General features: G+C 41.2%; 1 protein-coding gene across 2 annotated transcripts in view; it reads right to left on the reverse strand.

Annotated features, from left to right (window-relative positions):
* Positions 1-4550: 4550 nt before the first annotated feature.
* LOC311037088 (mediator of RNA polymerase II transcription subunit 13-like) overlaps positions 4551-19541 on the reverse strand; it is a 162412-nt gene continuing 147421 nt past the window's right edge. For both annotated transcript variants that reach the window (XM_084046167.1, XM_084046166.1), the window contains exons 27-31: positions 12508-12672; positions 10324-10487; positions 9201-9365; positions 7279-7394; positions 4551-6428 (exon numbers count right to left, since the gene is read on the reverse strand). In XM_084046167.1, coding sequence (XP_083902293.1) covers positions 6296-6428; positions 7279-7394; positions 9201-9365; positions 10324-10487; positions 12508-12672 — 743 coding nt within the window. In that variant the 3' untranslated portion in view covers positions 4551-6295. The remainder of the gene's footprint in view (positions 6429-7278; positions 7395-9200; positions 9366-10323; positions 10488-12507; positions 12673-19541) is intronic.

Raw genomic sequence — 19541 nt, forward strand, 5'->3', positions numbered from 1 at the left:
TTCAAAAATGTTTTTTCTAAAATAAAATATTAAAAACGGGGACACCAGGTTGAAAGTGGTTAAATGCCATCTATCTTTCTTAATTCCCAGATGAACCCTTTGGTGTGGCACCGCTGCTGACGAATCCAGCTTTTGCACCTGTCATCTTAAACCACACCAAGCCAAAAGCAAGATCTCCGAAAGCCCCAAACCCTAAACCCTGATTATTGGATCATGGTCCCTTTGGTCTCCAGCCATGGTAGATGATGATGACCCTGACCTCTGCCACCCACATACCCAGCAGAGCCTCTCTGACCCTGAGCTGACCCAGGCTGAAGTCTCAGGAATCAAGACCTACCACATTGCCCGACCAGCGGTGAGGCCCCAGCCGACACCTCACGCACAAACAGATCTCTCTCTCTCTCTCTCTCTGTGTCTCTCTCTCTCACAGAGTGCAGTGAGAGGCTACAACCCCCAGCTGCCTCCACTTCAGAGAGAGGGGGCATGTCAAAACAGCACATGGCTCTGCCCTGCAAACGTAACGCCTGGAAGTGGAGCGCTCTAAAGAGCCATCTGGAGTGACAGCATGGCTGCAGTCTGGCTCCAAACACGCCTCTGTTCTCTCTGGGTTCTTCTTTGTGGACCAGGATGGTGTGCACAGTCAAAAGTCATGTTAGCTCCAATGAAAAGGTGGTGCTGAGGCAGCTATTCCAACCAGTGTTTATAAAAAACAAAATCAAGCATGATTTATTGTCTTTTTTTGCTTTGTTTGTTTGCTTTTTTGTTGTTTACATTGTTGGACATATACGTATTCATTACACACACGGCTGTACACATCAGCACTTTACATTTCACTAGCGGTGTGTCTTTCAGTGTACAGTGGTGTACAGAACTGATTCTTAACTCGATCTAACAAAAATCACATCTTATGTGATTTCTGATCGAAGCAATTCCGACATTCTTTCTGATTAATGGAACTGCCTTTCACCTCATCATTGTCGCTAACGGGTTATAAATCTGAAATACTGTAAGTGTTCATACACCTTGAAAAGGAAATAGAAGTTGCTCTACAGTATATGTATTTTATGTTTCAGTCCAGGTTGTGGCTCACAGTTTTCCCTACTTCTACAATAATTGCTTCTTTTTAAAGGGCAGAGGGATAGCATTAAGTCAGCCACTTAGCCCTCATTAGATGGCTTTGTTGAGCAACCTTGTCCTCTCTTGTGGCCAAATGCTTGCAGAAAGGAGAGATAAAATGTCATTGACTGCTAATTGTGTTTGCGCTAACAGACAATTTGTCAAGCCAGACCATTGGCTTCTTTGTCCAGTCTGGGGGCCATTTGGCTGCAGCAGTGTACTGGGCAATAGCCAGATAGCAGGTGAATGGCCATGGTCGTAATAGGCCATCTGTGGAGAATGCGCGGCAGTCAATTAAGAGTCCACTTCCTCCAGTTGCAATGGCCATTAGACGATGCCACCACAAGTGACTCTTCAGAGGTTGCCTTTTCAATGACCAGTAGCTTTCACTTCATTCACTTCCTCCTTCAGCAACCCAATGCTTCAAAGATTGACTTTTTGTTTAGATTTGTTGTCCGCTAGCCTTTTTTTTTCTTTCTTTCTTTTATCAAGAGATGGCTCCATTGAAATTCAGATTTCTCTCAAGTAGGTGCTTTTATTTGACCCTGATGCTCAAATGGACATCGTCTGTTTTCCTATGTTCTCACACTTTGACCTCCCTGAAGCTGCAGCACAATCATTAGGCCACATTTCTCGTGCACTCATGTCACTGTGTCCCGCATAAACAGAGTGCAACCCTTACCATCTCAGCTAAGCAGGAAATCCTTTAGAATGGCATACGCACTCAACGTGTGCACCTTGAACACAGCTGCTCCCCACAAATGAATATTCTATTGAATTCACCCAGTATACACATCATGCAACGCACGCACGCACGCACGCACGCACGCACGCACGCACACACACACACACACACACACACACACACACACACACACACACACACACATGGTACTCTCATTGAATTCTAATGTCAAAAGTCTGTGCAAAGTGTCGCAATCAGCGGCTTGTCCCGTTAATCAGATATCTGAGGCGCCGCTGTGCCCCGAAGCTTCCAGAAATCTTCATCTTATCAACGCATGACCTCTTGAGGATGTGACTCATATCCTACACTAGATTATTTTGATATGGCACACAATTGTCTTCCATAAACAATGGCTTACTGCCAGTAATTTAACACGGCGTGTCATCTGTTCTGCAAGAGTAAGATAAGGTGAGGACAGGGCACGTGTTTGTTAAACTCGTCTAAAATATCTTAAAAACACGATGAGCACAAACTCTGTATCCACCTTCATAAGGTATTACAGTATGTGCATTTTAAAACCAGGCTAGCGTATGGAACTGTAGAGATGCAGGCTTGGAGATAATTTGATACCATCTGTCATGTTTATAGTCTGCCTCAGTGACTTATAGACGGTAAACATCACTCCTGTTTATGTATCTAGATACTGTTCCATCTCTAACTATTCATTCATTGTATTTCTGCAGACAACCTTTACTGATGACTATCTAAGTCCCTTGCAAAGCCCACAGTAGATCGCTGTAGGCACCAATACTCACTTGTAGTGATAAAATCAGAAATTCCATTTAGACGTTCACGCCACAATAATCTAAACTAAACAGTCTGTAGTTATCTGACATTTTAATTTGTTCCACATGACGTGAATCTGATGTAAACAGATTAGACTCAGAATGCCACACCTCACGTCCCTCATATTATGCACTTTATGTTATTTAGTTAAAGGTGGTGCAATTATTCTCTCTCCAGTCTTAAGTGTAAAGAAAATAAATCTTCAGGTCACGATACCAATTTTACTGACATGACAATGACCATGATACTGACCTTGATACTGACCATGATACTGACCTTGATACTGACCATGATACTGATCTTGATACTGACCATGATACTGATTATGATACAGACATGAATCATGATACTGACCATGATACTGACCATGATACTGATCTTGATACTGACCATGATACTGATTATGATACTGACATGAATCATGATACTGACCATGATACTGACCTTGATACTGACGATGATATTGACCATGATACTGACCTTGATACTGACCATGATACTGACCATGATACTGACCATGATACTGACCTTGATACTGACCATGATACTGATCCATGATACTGACCATATACTGATCATGATACTGATCATGCCCCTCCTGGAGGAATCATGATACTGACATGATAGCCTACTGATCGTGATACTGACATGAATCATGATACTTACGTGATACTGACCATGATACTGATCATGATACTGACCTGATGCTGACCATGATGCTGACCATGACACTTGAATAAGCCCACCCACCCTGACAAGCACTTAGAATTGTTGCAGTTGAGGCATTACATTTAGTTTGACTCGGTTCCACAGATAAATATTGTGAAAATAGCATATTTGCAAGCTCACAACGCCTGGTTTTGGGAGGCGTTGTGAGCTTGTAGATCTGCTATTTTAATTTTGTTTGCCTCTTTCTTATATTATTCGACAATTTGGCCAATGTTTGACCAGTTTTTATAGTGAAGTTTGTTGATTACTTTTCATGCAGTAACGGTCTTTTTCATTTCTCTCTTTTTTAGGTATTAAAAAGGTCTTAAAGGTCCTTAAATTGTCACTTCACTGTCATGTGGGGACCCCCCTGGGGGTCCCGACCCACAGGTTGAGAACCACTGTATATGGAGGAGTCCTACTGGATATGTCACATGCTTAAATTATGCTCCCATGTACATTGGTGCCGGAAATAGCAGATCTGCAAGCTCACGGCGCGTTTCGGACACACGTTGAGAGCTTGTAGATCTGCTATTTCCGTAGTGGGTATACCGTTGTACGACTTAGTCTAAATTTGTCCTCAGATTCCAATATGGACAACAGATGTTGGAAGCTAATGATGTCACTCACAGCTCTGCGCGTTGACAGCACACTGTGGTAACAAGCTTATCACCCTCCTTTGAATCATTGAATTACTGTTGTACAAACCGCACAGTCACACACCATAACCCAATTTCATTTGCGAGGTTGATGGTTGTAAGCAGGCACACACAGCAAGATAACATCTAGTATTGCAAATTTATAGAAAAGATCTTGAACAGCAAATATCAATGTAAAAGGACAAACGCCTCAAAGATTTACTTTTTGTTTGGATTTGTTGTCCGTTAGCCTTTTTTTTTCTTCTTTCTTGTATCAAGAGATGGTGCCGGAACTAGCAGATCTGCAAGCTCACGACGCGTTAGGGACACACGTTTGCGAGCTTGTAGATCTGCTATTTCCGTTGCTGCCAGATAACATCTACAGTAGCCAGATAACATCTAGTATTGCATATTTATAGAAAAGATCTTGAAGCAGCAAATATCAATGTAAAAGGACAAAGGCATGAGGAAAATATAGGAAGAAACCTATTTAGCAAAAGAAAAAAGAAAAATAAATTGTAGCTTTACCTGTAGAAAAGAGATCACTCAAGACATGATCATTTTGACAAGTTTTAATAATTTACTAAAAAAAACAAGTGTAAAAGTCACAGATTTCTAAGTTGAATCTGTTCGATATTTAAACTGATGGCAGATGTAACAATTTTTTTGCAAACTCACCTTTCGCCTGTATGAGTAATATTTACTTGGCAATTTACCTCTCTGCGGTAATTTGAGTGAAATTTTGTAATGTACTGTATATTTTAAAAAACCAACAGCAAAAATACTTTTGTAGGAATCACTTGAAAGTAAACCAAACAGCATGAAATGTACAGCTTTAAGAAATTCCAAAAAACACAGCTGAAAAGTGTATATACAAACATGCTACCAATTGTACAAATAGCAGACTGCGTAGTGAAGGTCAAGAAACAGGCTTTTCTGATGGTTGGCTTGACATCATTTGGGAAGGCCAATGAAATTAAGCATGTTTCTTAAATATGCAACGACTTTGCAATATTCAAATATTATAGTAATCTATTGCCTATTTCAAGTTTATTTGGCAGGAAGAGAAACATTTTATAAATATATGTCTCCTGCATCAATAGGTTTATTAACTTAAACTCATTAAATAAAAAGCTAAGATACCATTTTCAGTACTCATAGAAAATAATAAACAAAACAAAAATATGTAGAACTAAAATAATGTAAAACAATGTCTGGAAAAAAAAGTTTTATATTGTGTTCACTTTTTAAGAGATGGTTTTATCCGTCACCATCTTCTTTATCTGCTGCTTGAAAGAGGTAATATATATTTATTTACATGTGAATTTATATGACATGATATACTTTATATAAATATGGCATCTTCACAATTTCCTTAAAATGACAATTCAATGTATTTCTTATCCCATGAGAATTGCTAGTAAATTGGGGAAAAAAAACTTTCAAATTTTCTTTCTTCTTTTTGTTTTTTTAAATATTAAAAAATAAGTCTCAATTCTTTGCAAATGCAAGTCTTACATTATAAACATTTATGCATGAACTGGTCAAATATTCATTGCGTTTATATCTACAACAATACAATTGTCACTTTGGAAAGTGAGTAAAAAGTGCCATAATTAACTGCTCTCCCTTTGGATGAAATCATGAACTTTGCCCTTATTCAGAGCAAAGGTTATAATTTCAGTACTAAACTGCAAGTCCCTAAAACCTCAGTTTCTTACAAACATAAACAAACATCATTGATGTAACAAAGCAATATGTTGCTGCAGTCAAGTCATTTTGCTGGTTGTGCAGTATTGACTAAAGGGGTCTTACACACACGTCTCTTTTCACAGGTGAAGGTGAGAATAATCCTCTACGAGCCCCTTTAAAATGTCATCCAAGCAGGCTTAAATGCCCTTAATAAGTGCCTCCGTGTGGATGATGATCTTTTAAAGTAATGCTATATCAGACAAAAGTGATATGTCATTATAAACGGCATACTAAAATAGCTCCAACTGTACAATGTTGCAGAAAGGACGCGTTTAGAAGATACAAATTGCACTGGGTGTGGCCGTTCTTCTGGCTGATTAAGTTTTAAAACATCATCTTGTACATAGGCATATTACTCCCCCTGCCGTTGGTTGGGAAGCCTAGCCCATAGCCCTGTCCCGTCTTTGGCCACTAATATTCCAAATCCACCCTCGACAACAAAGGGGTCTCTGCCGCTCTCTGGTGCCCAGAAAAGGGAAGTGTAGGCACACAGTAGATTAGTGTGCAGTCAATTCCACGAGGTTGCCATTAGCCCCCGTGTACTGTATAGCTACAGCATATTCAGGATGGCATTGTACATCTGTGTAAGCACAGCCAAGTGGACGGGCAGGCAGGACCGACGGTCTTGTGTAGCAGGGGTACATGTCAGCCAGGAGAGGGCGTTGTACTGCTCCAACACATATCTGTGGGTTTGGAATAGCATGAAAACAGAAAAGTATTAGCAAATGATCAAGAAACCCTGTTATAATAAAACTGATTATCTCTGTCAACTCTGTTACCCTATTAGATTAATGAGAACCTTTTTGAGAGAGAGAGAGAGAGAGAGAGAGAGAGAGAGAGAGAGAGAGAGAGAGAGAGAGAGAGAGAGAGAGAGAGAGAGAGAGAGAGAGAGAGAGAGAGAGAGAGAGAGAGAGAGAGAGAGAGAGAGAGAGAGAGAGAGAGAGAGAGAGAGAGAGAGAGAGAGAGAGAGAGAGAGAGAGAGAGAGAGAGAGAGAGAGAGATTCCAATATTCTCTGTTATGGTCTTGGGCGTTATGAATAAATGAACCATACAAAAATCACCTGCAAATATTTTCATAAAAAACGATTCATATACAGTAGTTGATGCCTCATTCATTCATATTGCTGCTTTTATTCACGGTGAAAAATCAACCTCATTCCCAAAACATTTTTGCATCGCTTTATCACCACGTAATATTGGTGTTCTGTGTTGTGTCATGTACTCATGACACAAACAACAGTTTTCAATCAGTTTTCAAACAGTTTTCAGTTTTCAAAAAATCCTGCTCTGAAGGGAATTGATCATTAACCACTTAAGCTCAATTTGAAGCGAAGATTTGAGTTACAAATGTTCGCTTTAAAAACATTATATTCAAAGATTTGCACCCATCTTCCGCGCTATGAGCTTGTATATCTGCTATTTTTGAACAGCCAAAGAAATCGAAAGTGACACAGATTGAATGGGAATCCCGGATTGAATGGGTTAAAGGGAAAGATGAAAACATTGTGAGGTTTGAACAGCATGTGTCCTAACCTGAGTACATCAGAGGTGGTTTTGGAGTCCAGAGGATGAGGATGTGGAGTTTTCTTGTTTTTTTCCGTCAGCATCTCCTCTGACTGGGTAATGGAGATATGGTGGTGAAGTGAGGCCTGAAGAGAGGAAACATGAGCAGTAAATATACTGTACAATGTAGACCAAGGGTCTTCAACGTTTCTCAGGCCAAGGACCCCTTAGCTGAGAGAGAGAGAGATGAAGCAGGGACCCCACCACTACACATCGTATAACATTGTGTTGCAGGTTAAACCTTTTCCTAGATTTCATAGATAATTTCATTGACTATCAGTGTTGTGTAAGTCTTTTGTTTATTTCAGACATTTAACCACTTAAACCCTCAATACTTAGTAAACTTGATCTATTGGCTCTGTACTTTTGGCTCTGTACCTTTTTCCCTCGACACCAAACCACTTTGCCGAAAATAGCCGATCTACAAGCTCACATTATTTCGGATCGGCTATTATAGGGATGCTAGGGCTCAAGTGATTAATGCAGCCCCCCCGTAGTAACTCTGAGGACCCCCTGGGGTTTCTGGACTCCCTGTTGAAGACCTGTGATCTAGACGCTGGCTCAGGAGGTAGAGCGGCCACTTAGGAACCAGAACGTTCCTGGTTTGATGCCCGAGTCCTCCTGGCTTTGTGTCAAAGTGTCCTTGGGCAAATAAACTGAAACCCTAACTGCTCCTGATGAGCCTCCATGGTTGCCTCCACTGTCGCCATTAGTGTGTGAATGGGTCAGTGTAAAGCGCAATGGATAAACGCACTACAGAAATGCAGGCCATTTTACAGTTTCAACTGTCAATTGTTATTGGAGGAGGCATGTGAAACCCCATGTCAATATCTGGTCAGCTGTTTACACCATTAGGAAGCGGTGGGTTCACAGCAATAATGGAAGATAAAAATCATATGGACATTTTTTTTGTCGGCTAGCTACAGTTGGCTGAGTAACAGCTGTTACTCTGATAGTTTGTTGTTTTCCAGGGCAACAGTTACAAAGTGGATGTTCACAAAGGTTGGAACTTTCAGGGCAGCTGTGTTACTGTTTACAGCCTGAGACGGTCTAATTACTGTGCCAATTCAGGTTGGCAACTTGGCACCTGAGTAATAAATTAAGCAGCAGAGCAACTGCTCCCCTTTCAAATTTGAGGGATGCTACTTGTTGATCATTAAGGACACTGTTATTAACACCAGTCATTTGAAAGACCAGTGCTTTTTGCTCACATTCACAGTATGACATTTTTTTACAATAACAGTCTTTATTACATTTTCCACTACAGCACTTCATAGGACAGTCCATGGTGTGTGCTTTCTCTCTTAAAGTGCCCACATGGCACTGTTCTTACAATTTCACTCCGTCATATGACACTGTTGCTCACCTAAAATAGCAGATCTACAAGCTCACAACGCATTGCAATTCGACATGTCATGAGCTTGTAGATCAGTTACTTTTGGCAAGCTATACCGCCGTAGGACAAAGTGTAAACAGAGATGGATGAAACTGAGACGCCACAACCTCGAGTCGTGTCCAGTATCTGTGTCATGTGGGTGCTCTGGCCGTTTAGGAGACCAGCGGCTGTCCCGAGTCATTAATCCCAATGGGGGAAGTGACCGTGAGCACAGATGTGGCCCGTTCCATGCTCACAGAAGTAAATATTGGACCCATTTTTCACAAGCCACCTGTGCTCCGAACATTCTGACACTAAAATGGGATTTGTCAGACAGACCTGACAACAAACAATGCCTATGCGACGTTCATGTGGGATGACCGCACCCACTTACGAGACCAGACGCGTATATCATTTCGTACCGCTGGCGAGGCTTGGATTGCCCTATCTTCTCCATCGAGTATCTTTGCTATGAATCAGGCTTTACTTTCCCTTACGCATGCAGTATTTTCCATACCTTGAGGAAAAGTGGACACTGGCTCTGTGCCTGTGGGCAGGAGGCCCAGAACCAGTGAGGTAGTCCATCTGCCTGTGCTGTAGAGACATAGTAGCCCAACGCCAGTGGCTGCTGCTTGAGTTCCTCTGGTGGATTGTCCCGGGACAATAAGCGCTCACCCTGGCTCTGGATACACAGGGGGAACAAAGGGGTAGGATTTTTTTTTATTAGCACCTTATTCTGTAATCCCAGCCAAAGTAATTATTTTCAATAGCAGATGGTAATAGTCCAGTTAGGATAATGTGTTCCATAAAATGTGATTACTAGAGATTATTATTATTACACAATTTTTATATTTTAGGAATTTAGCTAATCCTCTTATGTAGAGCAACTTATAATGTCTGAACAGGCAGGGATTCGGTACTGTGAACAGCAAGAGTTTTCCCCCTGAGGCTCAGAGCCCTGAACAATGTCCAAACCGCCAGGTCAAACGCCTTCCATCTATAAACACCCCTTTTTGCTCACAACAGAGCACACACAGTCTTCATTCTCTTTTTTTTGTTTGGGACAAATCCCCTGCAGATATTGTACTTTGCACATATTGTACTTGCACAATCTATATACTATTTACTGTATTCCAGTGGTTCTCAAATCTTTTCATGTCAAGGACCCCTGGGGGTCCCCGGATCCCACTTTCAGAACCACTGGTATATCCCCAGTATATCCCGGTTGCTAAAGTATTCTCCTTTCATATTCTGTACACTCTCCATTGCTACTTAAGGTTTTACTTGTCAGCTTTTTAACCTGTATTATCTCTTGTTGTTATATATTGTTATCACATTCTGAGGAACATGTCACACAGCATTCCGCTGCTGCTTGTACTTTGTATGAGTGAGTGACAAATAAACTCCTTTGAATCTTGAATCATTGAATCTTTGAATCTTAGTGAGCCTAGTGGCTCCCAACTTACAGCCAAGTCACACGACCTACTTTTGACACACATGAGGCTTGGGGAATGCTGCGCATTGTGCTATTTTGAGTGATAAGCTTGTGGGCATGTCGAATTTTCCTTTGCTCTAAATTTTCATTTGCTATAGCGTGGATAAACTGTAGGCTGATTTCTCTCCAATGGACCTCGACTCACCCTGGTGTTCTGGAAGTTGGATCCCATCCCCATGCCAGAGGGCGAACCGGGGGAGGGGACAGGGGAAGTGTTGGGGGAGGGATGGAGGTTCCCTGTGATCAACATCATATCATGTCCAATGTCGTTTTCCAGTTCATCAGGGAAAGGCAGATCAAACATGTCATCTGAAGGACAAAAACGAGAAGAGTTATTCAAAAGGTTCTGGATGTCAACAAAGTTCCCTATAAATCAATGTTCAGAAAGGTGGCACTGACACAGCCCTTGGGTTCAGAGTTCAGTCCCTTCAAAGGCCATCAGTTTAAATGACTTATGTACAGCACAAGGGTTTAGTATAATCCAGGCCTGCAACTTCAGTATTTAAAGGACTAGGCCATTTGATACATTTTTAGTATTCAATGTAAAAAGTGTATTACATTCATTCATTCAATTTGAGTTGTTAGTCAACGTCTGGGCGGGCTTTAATGTGTACTAGGTTTTGGACCTACTGTAACCTGAGCTAATTCAAAGCCACAGCCTGGGAGATAGCAGGTCAAAATGACAATGGAAATTATCATCGCAGTTACTGTACTAAAAGTAATATTCTCAAGTTGAGCAAGATAAATTGAAACATTCATTTGTATAAAAAAATTAATGTTTCAATTTATCTTGCTCATTCCTTCCACTATCTTCTTTTTTTGTAATATTATGTCTTTGGCATTTTTTGCGAAAAAACATTTTTAGAGAAAACCGAGGTCAGAGAGAAGAGAGACATGTGAGACATGACAGGAGTCAGACACAAACTCTGGTCCTCCCTTCTCTTATAATAATAAAACGTGCCTCCATTCCTTTCACCACATTTGAGAAACCCAACTTTCTCACCCCTATTTCAAACAGTAAAGTAAACAAATAAAATTCCATCTGACCAAAATATTCACCTTCTCGCTATGCAAATAACTGTCTGGGGTCAATGGCCACACGAAGCACCAAGAGGGAAAAACGGAAACCATATTTTGGAATCTGAAAACAGTCATGGACCCACACTAAACCACCACAATAACCCTGCTGGTTAAGTTTAATCAAAAGACCCAGTGTGTCTTCTAAATGTTGTTTGATATTCTACTGAGAAAATATAGCATTACACACTGGAACTAGCCATTTATAGTCCATGGAAGTCTTTCTCCTGCAGCCATACTAAAACAGCTGAAAAGTATTTTGTAGTAGTATAAAAAAAAGTATAAGTAGTTTTATGCACTGATCACTTCATCCCTGTCTCTGGCTGTTCACAAGAACAATTCCTCATAATGACAATGATGTGTATTTTTTTAGACAGAGTCCGCTCATCTCTTCTCACTGAGAATTCTAGAGCTTTGGTTAAATCTATCGAAAGTAAAGCTACCGACAATGTCATATAACATCAAACGACCCGTGCAACAAAACTGTTGGTAGAGAAAGCAGAAGACTTCCAAACGTCCAACTCTGAGAAGAATCGATCCGAAGATGTGTGCACTTGAAAGCCAGGGTCCCTTCAGTTTCTCTCAGACAAGACACCCGCACTTTGTACATTACACAGACAGTACTCAATGAGTAAAAGATGTTCCAGTGACTGGTTTCCTTTCCATCTGTCCTTGTAAATGTCCCTGCGATAACTGATACTAAGGCTTTTGTTCTCTCGACAAGACTTTTTTTTATGGAAGATGGAAAGTTTTCTACCAACCATCATTACACAATACACAATTTAACACAGTATGTTGCTAAACATCCACACTGCTCTCATGGCAAGTCATTCAAGCCAATAGTCCATTTAGCTTGTTTTAATTCAATCTGACCACTTACACTAAACAACTGTGATCAGAGACAGCAGTGTCTGCAGTGCCCCCCCCCCCTAAATATAGAATAGCCAATTATTTGTACCCGTTGTTTCTTCAGTTGGCGTGCCAATTAACCATCATGACAATTTTCTGCGTTGCCACTGATATTGTACCCTACTGGCTCACCTGCCAGTGATGACATACAGTAGCTAGCGCCTCTGTCCTACTCCTCCCGTTCAACACCGTTCAACACCCCCAGGTGTCCTTGAGGGGGTTCCAGGGTGTCAAAATGAGGGACTTAAGCCCTATTTTATATTTCAGCTATTTGGAAAAATAGCTAATCTTCAGGCAAAATGTTTGAGAACCAATGGGCTAACAGTATGATTATGATTCTCACCAGCATTGTCCTCGGTGGGGTAGGAACTTGCAGCCAGCTGAGTGGTGGCAGAGGTTGGGAAGACCAGGATGTGAGTACAAGATGCGTCCTGGGGTGTGTTCAGCTGGGACGTCTGCAGGTTGAGAGCTGTGCTGCGACCAAACACTGAGCCCATGGTCACTGCATCTGGATTCATGAAAAATAGAAGAACATAAATTATCCCATTAAGACCTGAGGCCGATTCTACAAATGTCTTCTAAATCCTAACAGTTTTCTGAAAAAACATGTTTTTCTATATTAGTGGCGCTCAAACATTTTCATCAATCTTTCATTCTTCCAATGTGAATGTGAAAAGGGGGCATTTCTTCCTCAGCCTAGTGGGAATCTGCATGCAAAATTTCACGGAAATTGCACACTGCGTTCATGTTTTGAGGTATTTTGTTCAAAACTGACCAATCCTGCAAACTTTGGAAGCCACTGTAAGCCAAATAGGATGGAATATGAAATATTTGGACAGATCCATCGGAATCACATGACTATGGAGATGCAGTGTACCAATGTGCGTGTTTTTTGGACAGAATCTGAAGGAATAATCTCCAAAAATGTATTTTACATAAGTCGGCCTCCTGGTAGCACTGTAAAAAGCAGATGTGAAGAATGCAGTGCAGATGTTTTTCCTTGGCCTCTAGGGAGTGTGCATGCAAAGTTTCACGCATATCGGTGCAGTTATAGTTAAAAATGCAAATCGGCCTGTTATAGTGCCACCATGAGGCTGATTTGAAATTTTTCAAGTGGCATTTCTTCCTCGGCCTAGTGGGAATGTGCGTGTGCAATTTTATGGAAATGGCAAGTTGCGTTCATGATTTGAGGCAGTTTGTTCAAAACGGACCAATCCTGCAAACTTTGGAAGCCAACCTTAGCCAATGAGGATGCAATATGGGAAATCTGACAGATCCGGGTTGATCACATGACTATAGAGATAATGTGTACCGATTTGTATGCAATTGGTTAAAAGCTGTAGGTGTAATGGGAAAAAATGGGTTTTGCACAAATCGGCCTCCTGGTGGCGCTATGACAGGCCCATGTGAAAAATGTGGGGCAGGGGTTCTGAATTGGCATCCAGGGAGTGGGTGTGCACAGTTTCGCAGCGACCGGGCCAAAGGTGCCGGAGATTAGCTGGTAACACACGGACAGGACACACGGACGGACGGACGGACAGGGGGAAAACATACTCACTCGCCATGCCTTTCAGCCTGGCGGAGACTATAAGGATGTCAATAGTCAAATCTTTGGTCAAAACAAATCCAATCATTCCATTAATTAATCTAATTTTATCATTTAGAGTTTTCCCCCGTGAATGACAGAAGACAATTTTGCCAAATGTTTGACCATTTTAATGTATAGTCTGTCACTTTAGAAATGTGCAGATACCCTGTATAGCAGGGGTGTCAAACTAATTTTGGGGTGCGGGCCACATTGGTCAAAAGGTGACTTGATGTGGGCCGCAACCAGTTGCGCATGCACGCTCACACTCATTCAGTTATACAGCATTGTTTTTCAGTCTGTTGTCTCAGTCACTGCTACTACAATATATCACTTTGAAAAAAATGTATTATGAAGAAGAATAGCTATTAGCTACTTTAATTATTGACATTAAAAACAACAGGTTTTCACTATAGTGACAGAATTATTCAAGCAAAATAATTAGATTTAAAGAACAACAGTGGTGTAAAGTAACTAGCTGGCTGGCTGGAATGACCAGCAAAGCCAAGCTGGGAAGCTGGGCTTTGCTGGTCAGTCCAAAAGAACACTTTAAAGACATGTGATGGTGTAGTGGACTAATGCTCAAACTCTCAGCACTGGGTTTCCATGTTCAAGTCCCAGACCTACTGTAGTTGAGTGTGAAATTATAAACTTCGAAAGTACTGAGTAATGGTGTAGTAATACTCAGCAGAGTTTCAATTGTCAAGTTTTGACAGCTAAACTACAAAAAAATAACTAAAAAGCACTAAAAGTTCGGGGACAAATTCGGGGTAGAATAGTAACGTTACATGATGAAGCTCTATATGCTGACGTATTTCAACTTTACTAACTGAAGGCTGACATGTAAACACTTCAAGAGTAAAAAGAGACATATGATGGGAGTGGCTGAGAGATGGTGTTGCGGTCTAAAGATCAAACTCTCAGCATTGAGATGCAATGTTCAAGTCCCAGTCATTCTATGCTTCATTGCTTTTCAACTTTACTAACTGAAGGCTGACATATAAACACTTCCAGACTACGAAGATACATACAATGGGAGTGGCTGAGAGATGGTGTAGCGATCTAAAGATCAGACTCTCAGCATGAAGATGTCATATTCAAAGCCCAGTCATTCTATGGTTCATTGCTTTTCAACTTTACTAACTGAAGGCTGACATATAAACACTTCAAGACTACAAAGAGACCTATGATGGGAGTGGCTGAGAGATGGTGTAGCGGTCTAAAGATCAGACTCTCAGCACAGAGATGCCATGTTCAAATCCCAGGCATTCTGTGGTTCATTGCTTTTCAACTTTACTAACTGAAGGCTGACATATAAACACTTCCAGAGTACAAAGAGACATATTATGGGAGTGGCTGAGAGATTTTTCAAGGCCAAAATACAAAAAAGCAAGTCAAAAGCAAGAAGACACATGTGAAGGGAGTGCTGAGAGATGGTGCAGTGGTCTAAAGGTCAGACTCTCAGCACAGAGATTCCATGTTCAAATCGCAGCCCTTCTATGGTTCATTGCTTTTCAACTTTACAAACTGAAGGCTGACATATAAAAGAACACGTCAACAGTACTAAGAGACATCTGCTGTTAGTCAGTGAGAGATGGTGTAGTGGGATAGTGATCAGACTCTCAGCACAGAGGGTTCCATGTTCGAATCCCAGTCGTCCCATACTTCAAAGTACTTTGAAATTTTCAAGGCCAAATTACAAAAAAGCAAGTCAAAAGCACGAAGAGACATGTGAAGGGAGTGACTAAGAGATGGTGTAGTGATCTGAAGGTCGGACTCTCAGCACAGAGGTTCCATGTTCAAGCCCCATACTTCAAAGTTGTAGTACTTTGAAATTTTCAAGGCCAAAAAGCAAGACAAGAGCACAAAGAGACATGTGAAGGGAGTGGCTGAGAGATGGGGTAGTGGTCTAAAGGTTCGGACTCTCAGTACAGAGGTTCCATGTTCAAATCCCAGTTGTCCCATACTTCAAAGTTGTTGTACTTTGACATTTTCAAGGCCAAAATACAAAAAAGCAAGTCAAAAGCACGAAGAGACATGTGAAGGGAGTGGCTCAGAGATGGGGTAGTGGTCTGAAGGTTGGACTCTCAGCACAGTGGTTCCATGTTCAAGTACCGTATTTCAAAGTTGTAGTACTTTGACATTTTCAAAGCCAAAAAGCAAGTCAAGAGCACAAAGAGACATGTGAAGGTAGTGGCTGACAGATGGGTTAGTGGTCGAAAGGAGGGACTCTCAGCACAGAAGTTCCTTGTTCAAAACCCAGTTGTCCCATACTTCAAAGTTGTGGTACTTTGAAATTTTCAAGGCCAAAATACAAAAAAGCAAGTCAAGAGCACGAAGGGAGTGGCTGAGAGATGGGTTAGTGGTCTAAAGGAGGGACTCTCAGCACAGAAGTTCCATGTTCAAAACCCACTTGTCCCATACTTCAAAGTTGTGGTACTTTGAAATTTTCAAGGCCAAAATACAAAAAAGCAAGTCAAAAGCACGAAGAGACACCTGTGGAGGGCATTTCATCCTCTATATATTGTCCAGCAACCTTTATGATAAAGGCGAAAAAAGATAGTAGACCCGTAGGAGCCAGATTGCTCAGATGCCAAGGATCCTGTTCTGAGATTTGATCCCATGACCTTGTGGTCTGAAGTCAAGAGCTCTTCCAACAGAGATAACCAAGCACATTGACATTACATGAACGTGATGGGTCATTCCACCAAATTAATTAAAGGCATTTGGCGCATGCACTTTACAAGTGGGCTTATTGTCAGCAACAGCCAAGAACACAGGGGTCTATCCCTATTACAGCACTAGACCCCAGGGAGACAGACACATGCTGATTTGCCATTTCCAGGATTTGAGTCTCAGCATGCAGGACTCCTCCCCAATTGGAAAGGTGCAGGGCAGGAGCTAATCACTGTTGCAGGCTGCAATTGGTGCCAGGCTGGTAGGCTCTGCTATAAAAAGGACACTGCTGCAGAGGAAGCGAGATTTTGTTGAGACCACGGACGTGCACAGACCCCCAGCAAGGACAGAGGAGGGAGGACGGGCCTCAGGCAGGAACCAACTGAACCCCAATGGAAAGGGAAGTACAAACCCATGTATTGCCACTTGCACTACTGTAGTTGGATATTCCTGGCACAAGACACTTTACTGCTACCATTGGATGTTACTGGCAACGGACATTTGAATGTTTGAATGGGATGGTATCCTGGAACCTGTGGCACTAATTGACTCTGTATCTTACAGTGCTTTATGGAACTAAGTGGACGACTCTGAAGACACTCCCCCCCCCTTTTGAAAAGTTGGCCATTGAACTATTTGCATTCCCCTCAAAAGTCACTGCCCTGTCTTTTTATTAGATTTTAGGTTGAATAAACGAACATTGACTTTTTGTACTCCTACCTACTGTGTGGTTTTGTGTGGTATTTCCCCATTTCTGGTCACTGTTTAGAACCAAAGCCTTTGGCTATTTTATTGTTCACACTACCGTGTAACATCTCCGCGGGAGTAATTGGTTCGACTCAAGACTCTTTTGGGTCTTGAGTCTTGGGACTCAAGACTCGAATCCTGGAAATCAAATCCTGGAAATGGCACAAAAATATTAGATAAAGGTGCAAGAGTCAGGTAAAAGTTGGAAAAATGTGCAACCTGGATTTGAACCAGGATCCTTCTGGTTGTAAGCCCTGTATCTTAACCACTGCACCAGAGTGATTCTTACTGCCTTTGTTAACTTACGTGTTCTTCACTGAAAGATTAGATAAAGGTGCAGGAGTCATGTAAAAGTTGAAAAATTCCACCTTAGTGTGGACATGCATGCTTGAGATTTTCTTTTTTTAAATCATTTGTAGTTTTGGAGATATTTAACTTTAAGTGCCCCATGCATTGTCGATGCGGCAATGGATATTTAAAGGGAAACGAGTACAGGCTACTAATCCTACATACTTACTGCTAGTAAGCCCATTCATACTTTAAAATGTTCATCTTACTGTGGACATGTTTGCCTGAAAAGGAAAATTTGAAATGTTTAATAGTTTTAGAATTGTACTCCTTTAAAAGTTTAGAGATTTAGAATGGAGGTCGATGGACGAATTTGGGACCTAAAAAAAACACTTTCACCTAGAAACTCCATTCATAGTTCAAAAATTCCACCTTACTGTGGACATGCATGCTTGAGATTTTTTCTTTGAAATCATTTATAGTTTGGGAGATATTTAACTTTAAGCGCCCCATCCATTGTTAATGCGGCAATGGACATTTAAAGGGAAACGACTACAGGCTACTAATCCTACATACTTACGCCTAGTAACCTCATTCATACTTTAAAATGTTCATCTTACTGTGGACATGTTTGCCTGAAAAGGAATCTTTGAAATGTTGCATAGTTTTAGAATTGTACTCCTTTAAAAGTTCAGAGATTTATACTGGAGGCGGATGGAAGGTTTTGGGACCTCAAAAAAACACTTTCACCTAGAAACTCCATTCACAGTTCAACAATTCCACCTTACTATGGACATGCATCCTTGAGATGTTTTACTTTGAAATGATTTGTAGTTTTTGAAATATTTGACTTTAAGCGCCCAATGTATTGTCAACGGCAATGGATATTTAAAGGGAAAAGGGTACATAACTTGATAGGCTAAGTTAACAGAACAAGTCAGAACCTCTGTGGTGCAATGGCTTAGATACCGGACTTGCAACCAGAAGGTTACCGGTTCAAATCCAACTAGGACAGGTTTCCAACTATTACCTGACTCTTGCACCTTTATCTGATCTTTCACTGAAGAGCGTGCAAGAGACCATGAAGTATGTACCATGGTGGAGCAGTGGTTAAGATTCAGGCCTTGCATACTGAAGGTCCTGAGTTCAAATCCCGCAAGGACATCTTTCTAACTTTTACCTGGGGCTTTTACCTTTATATCATTTTTCAGAAAATGACACGCAAGTCAACAGAACAGGTAAGCACCTCTGTGGTGAAGTGGTTTAGATACAGGACTTGCAACCAGAAGGTTCCCGGTTCAAATCCAACTGGTGCGCTTTTTTTTCCCCACAAGACTCAAGACCCAAAAGAGTCTTGAGTCGAACCAATTACTCCCGCGGAGACATCAAATTTCTCTTTTGGGCCTTGAATCCCAAGACTCAAGGCCCAAAAGAGAAATTTGATGTCTCCGCGGGAGTAATTGGTTCAACTCAAGACCCAAAAGAAGGTGAACTGACTGTAAAGATTCAAAATGTCATATATAGAATAGAAACCCCATTCATACTTTAAAATGTTCATCTTACTGTGGACATGTTTGCCTGAAAAGGAATCTTTGAAATGTTGCATAGTTTTAGAATTGTACTCCTTTAAAAGTTCAGAGATTTATACTGGAGGCCTTACCTTCCATTTTTGAGGTCCCAAAATGGAAGGTTTTGGGACCTCAAAAAAACACTTTCACCTAGAAACTCCATTCACAGTTCAAAAATTCCCCCTTACTGTGGACATGCATCCTTGAGATGTTTTACTTTGAAATGATTTGTAGTTTTTGAAATATTTGACTTTAAGCGCCCAATGTATTGTCAACGGCAATGGATATTTAAAGGGAAAAGGGTACATAACTTGATAGGCTAAGTTAACAGAACAAGTCAGAACCTCTGTGGTGCAATGGCTTAGATACCGGACTTGCAACCAGAAGGTTACCGGTTCAAATCCAACTAGGACAGGTTTCCAGCTATTACCTGACTCTTGCACCTTTATCTGATCTTTCACTGAAGAGCGTGCAAGAGACCATAAAGTATGTACCATGGTGGAGCAGTGGTTA

The sequence above is a fragment of the Gymnoscopelus microlampas genome (genome assembly GCF_963454915.1).
Source record: "Gymnoscopelus microlampas genome assembly, chromosome: 21".
NCBI classification, from domain to species: Eukaryota; Metazoa; Chordata; class Actinopteri; order Myctophiformes; family Myctophidae; genus Gymnoscopelus; species Gymnoscopelus microlampas.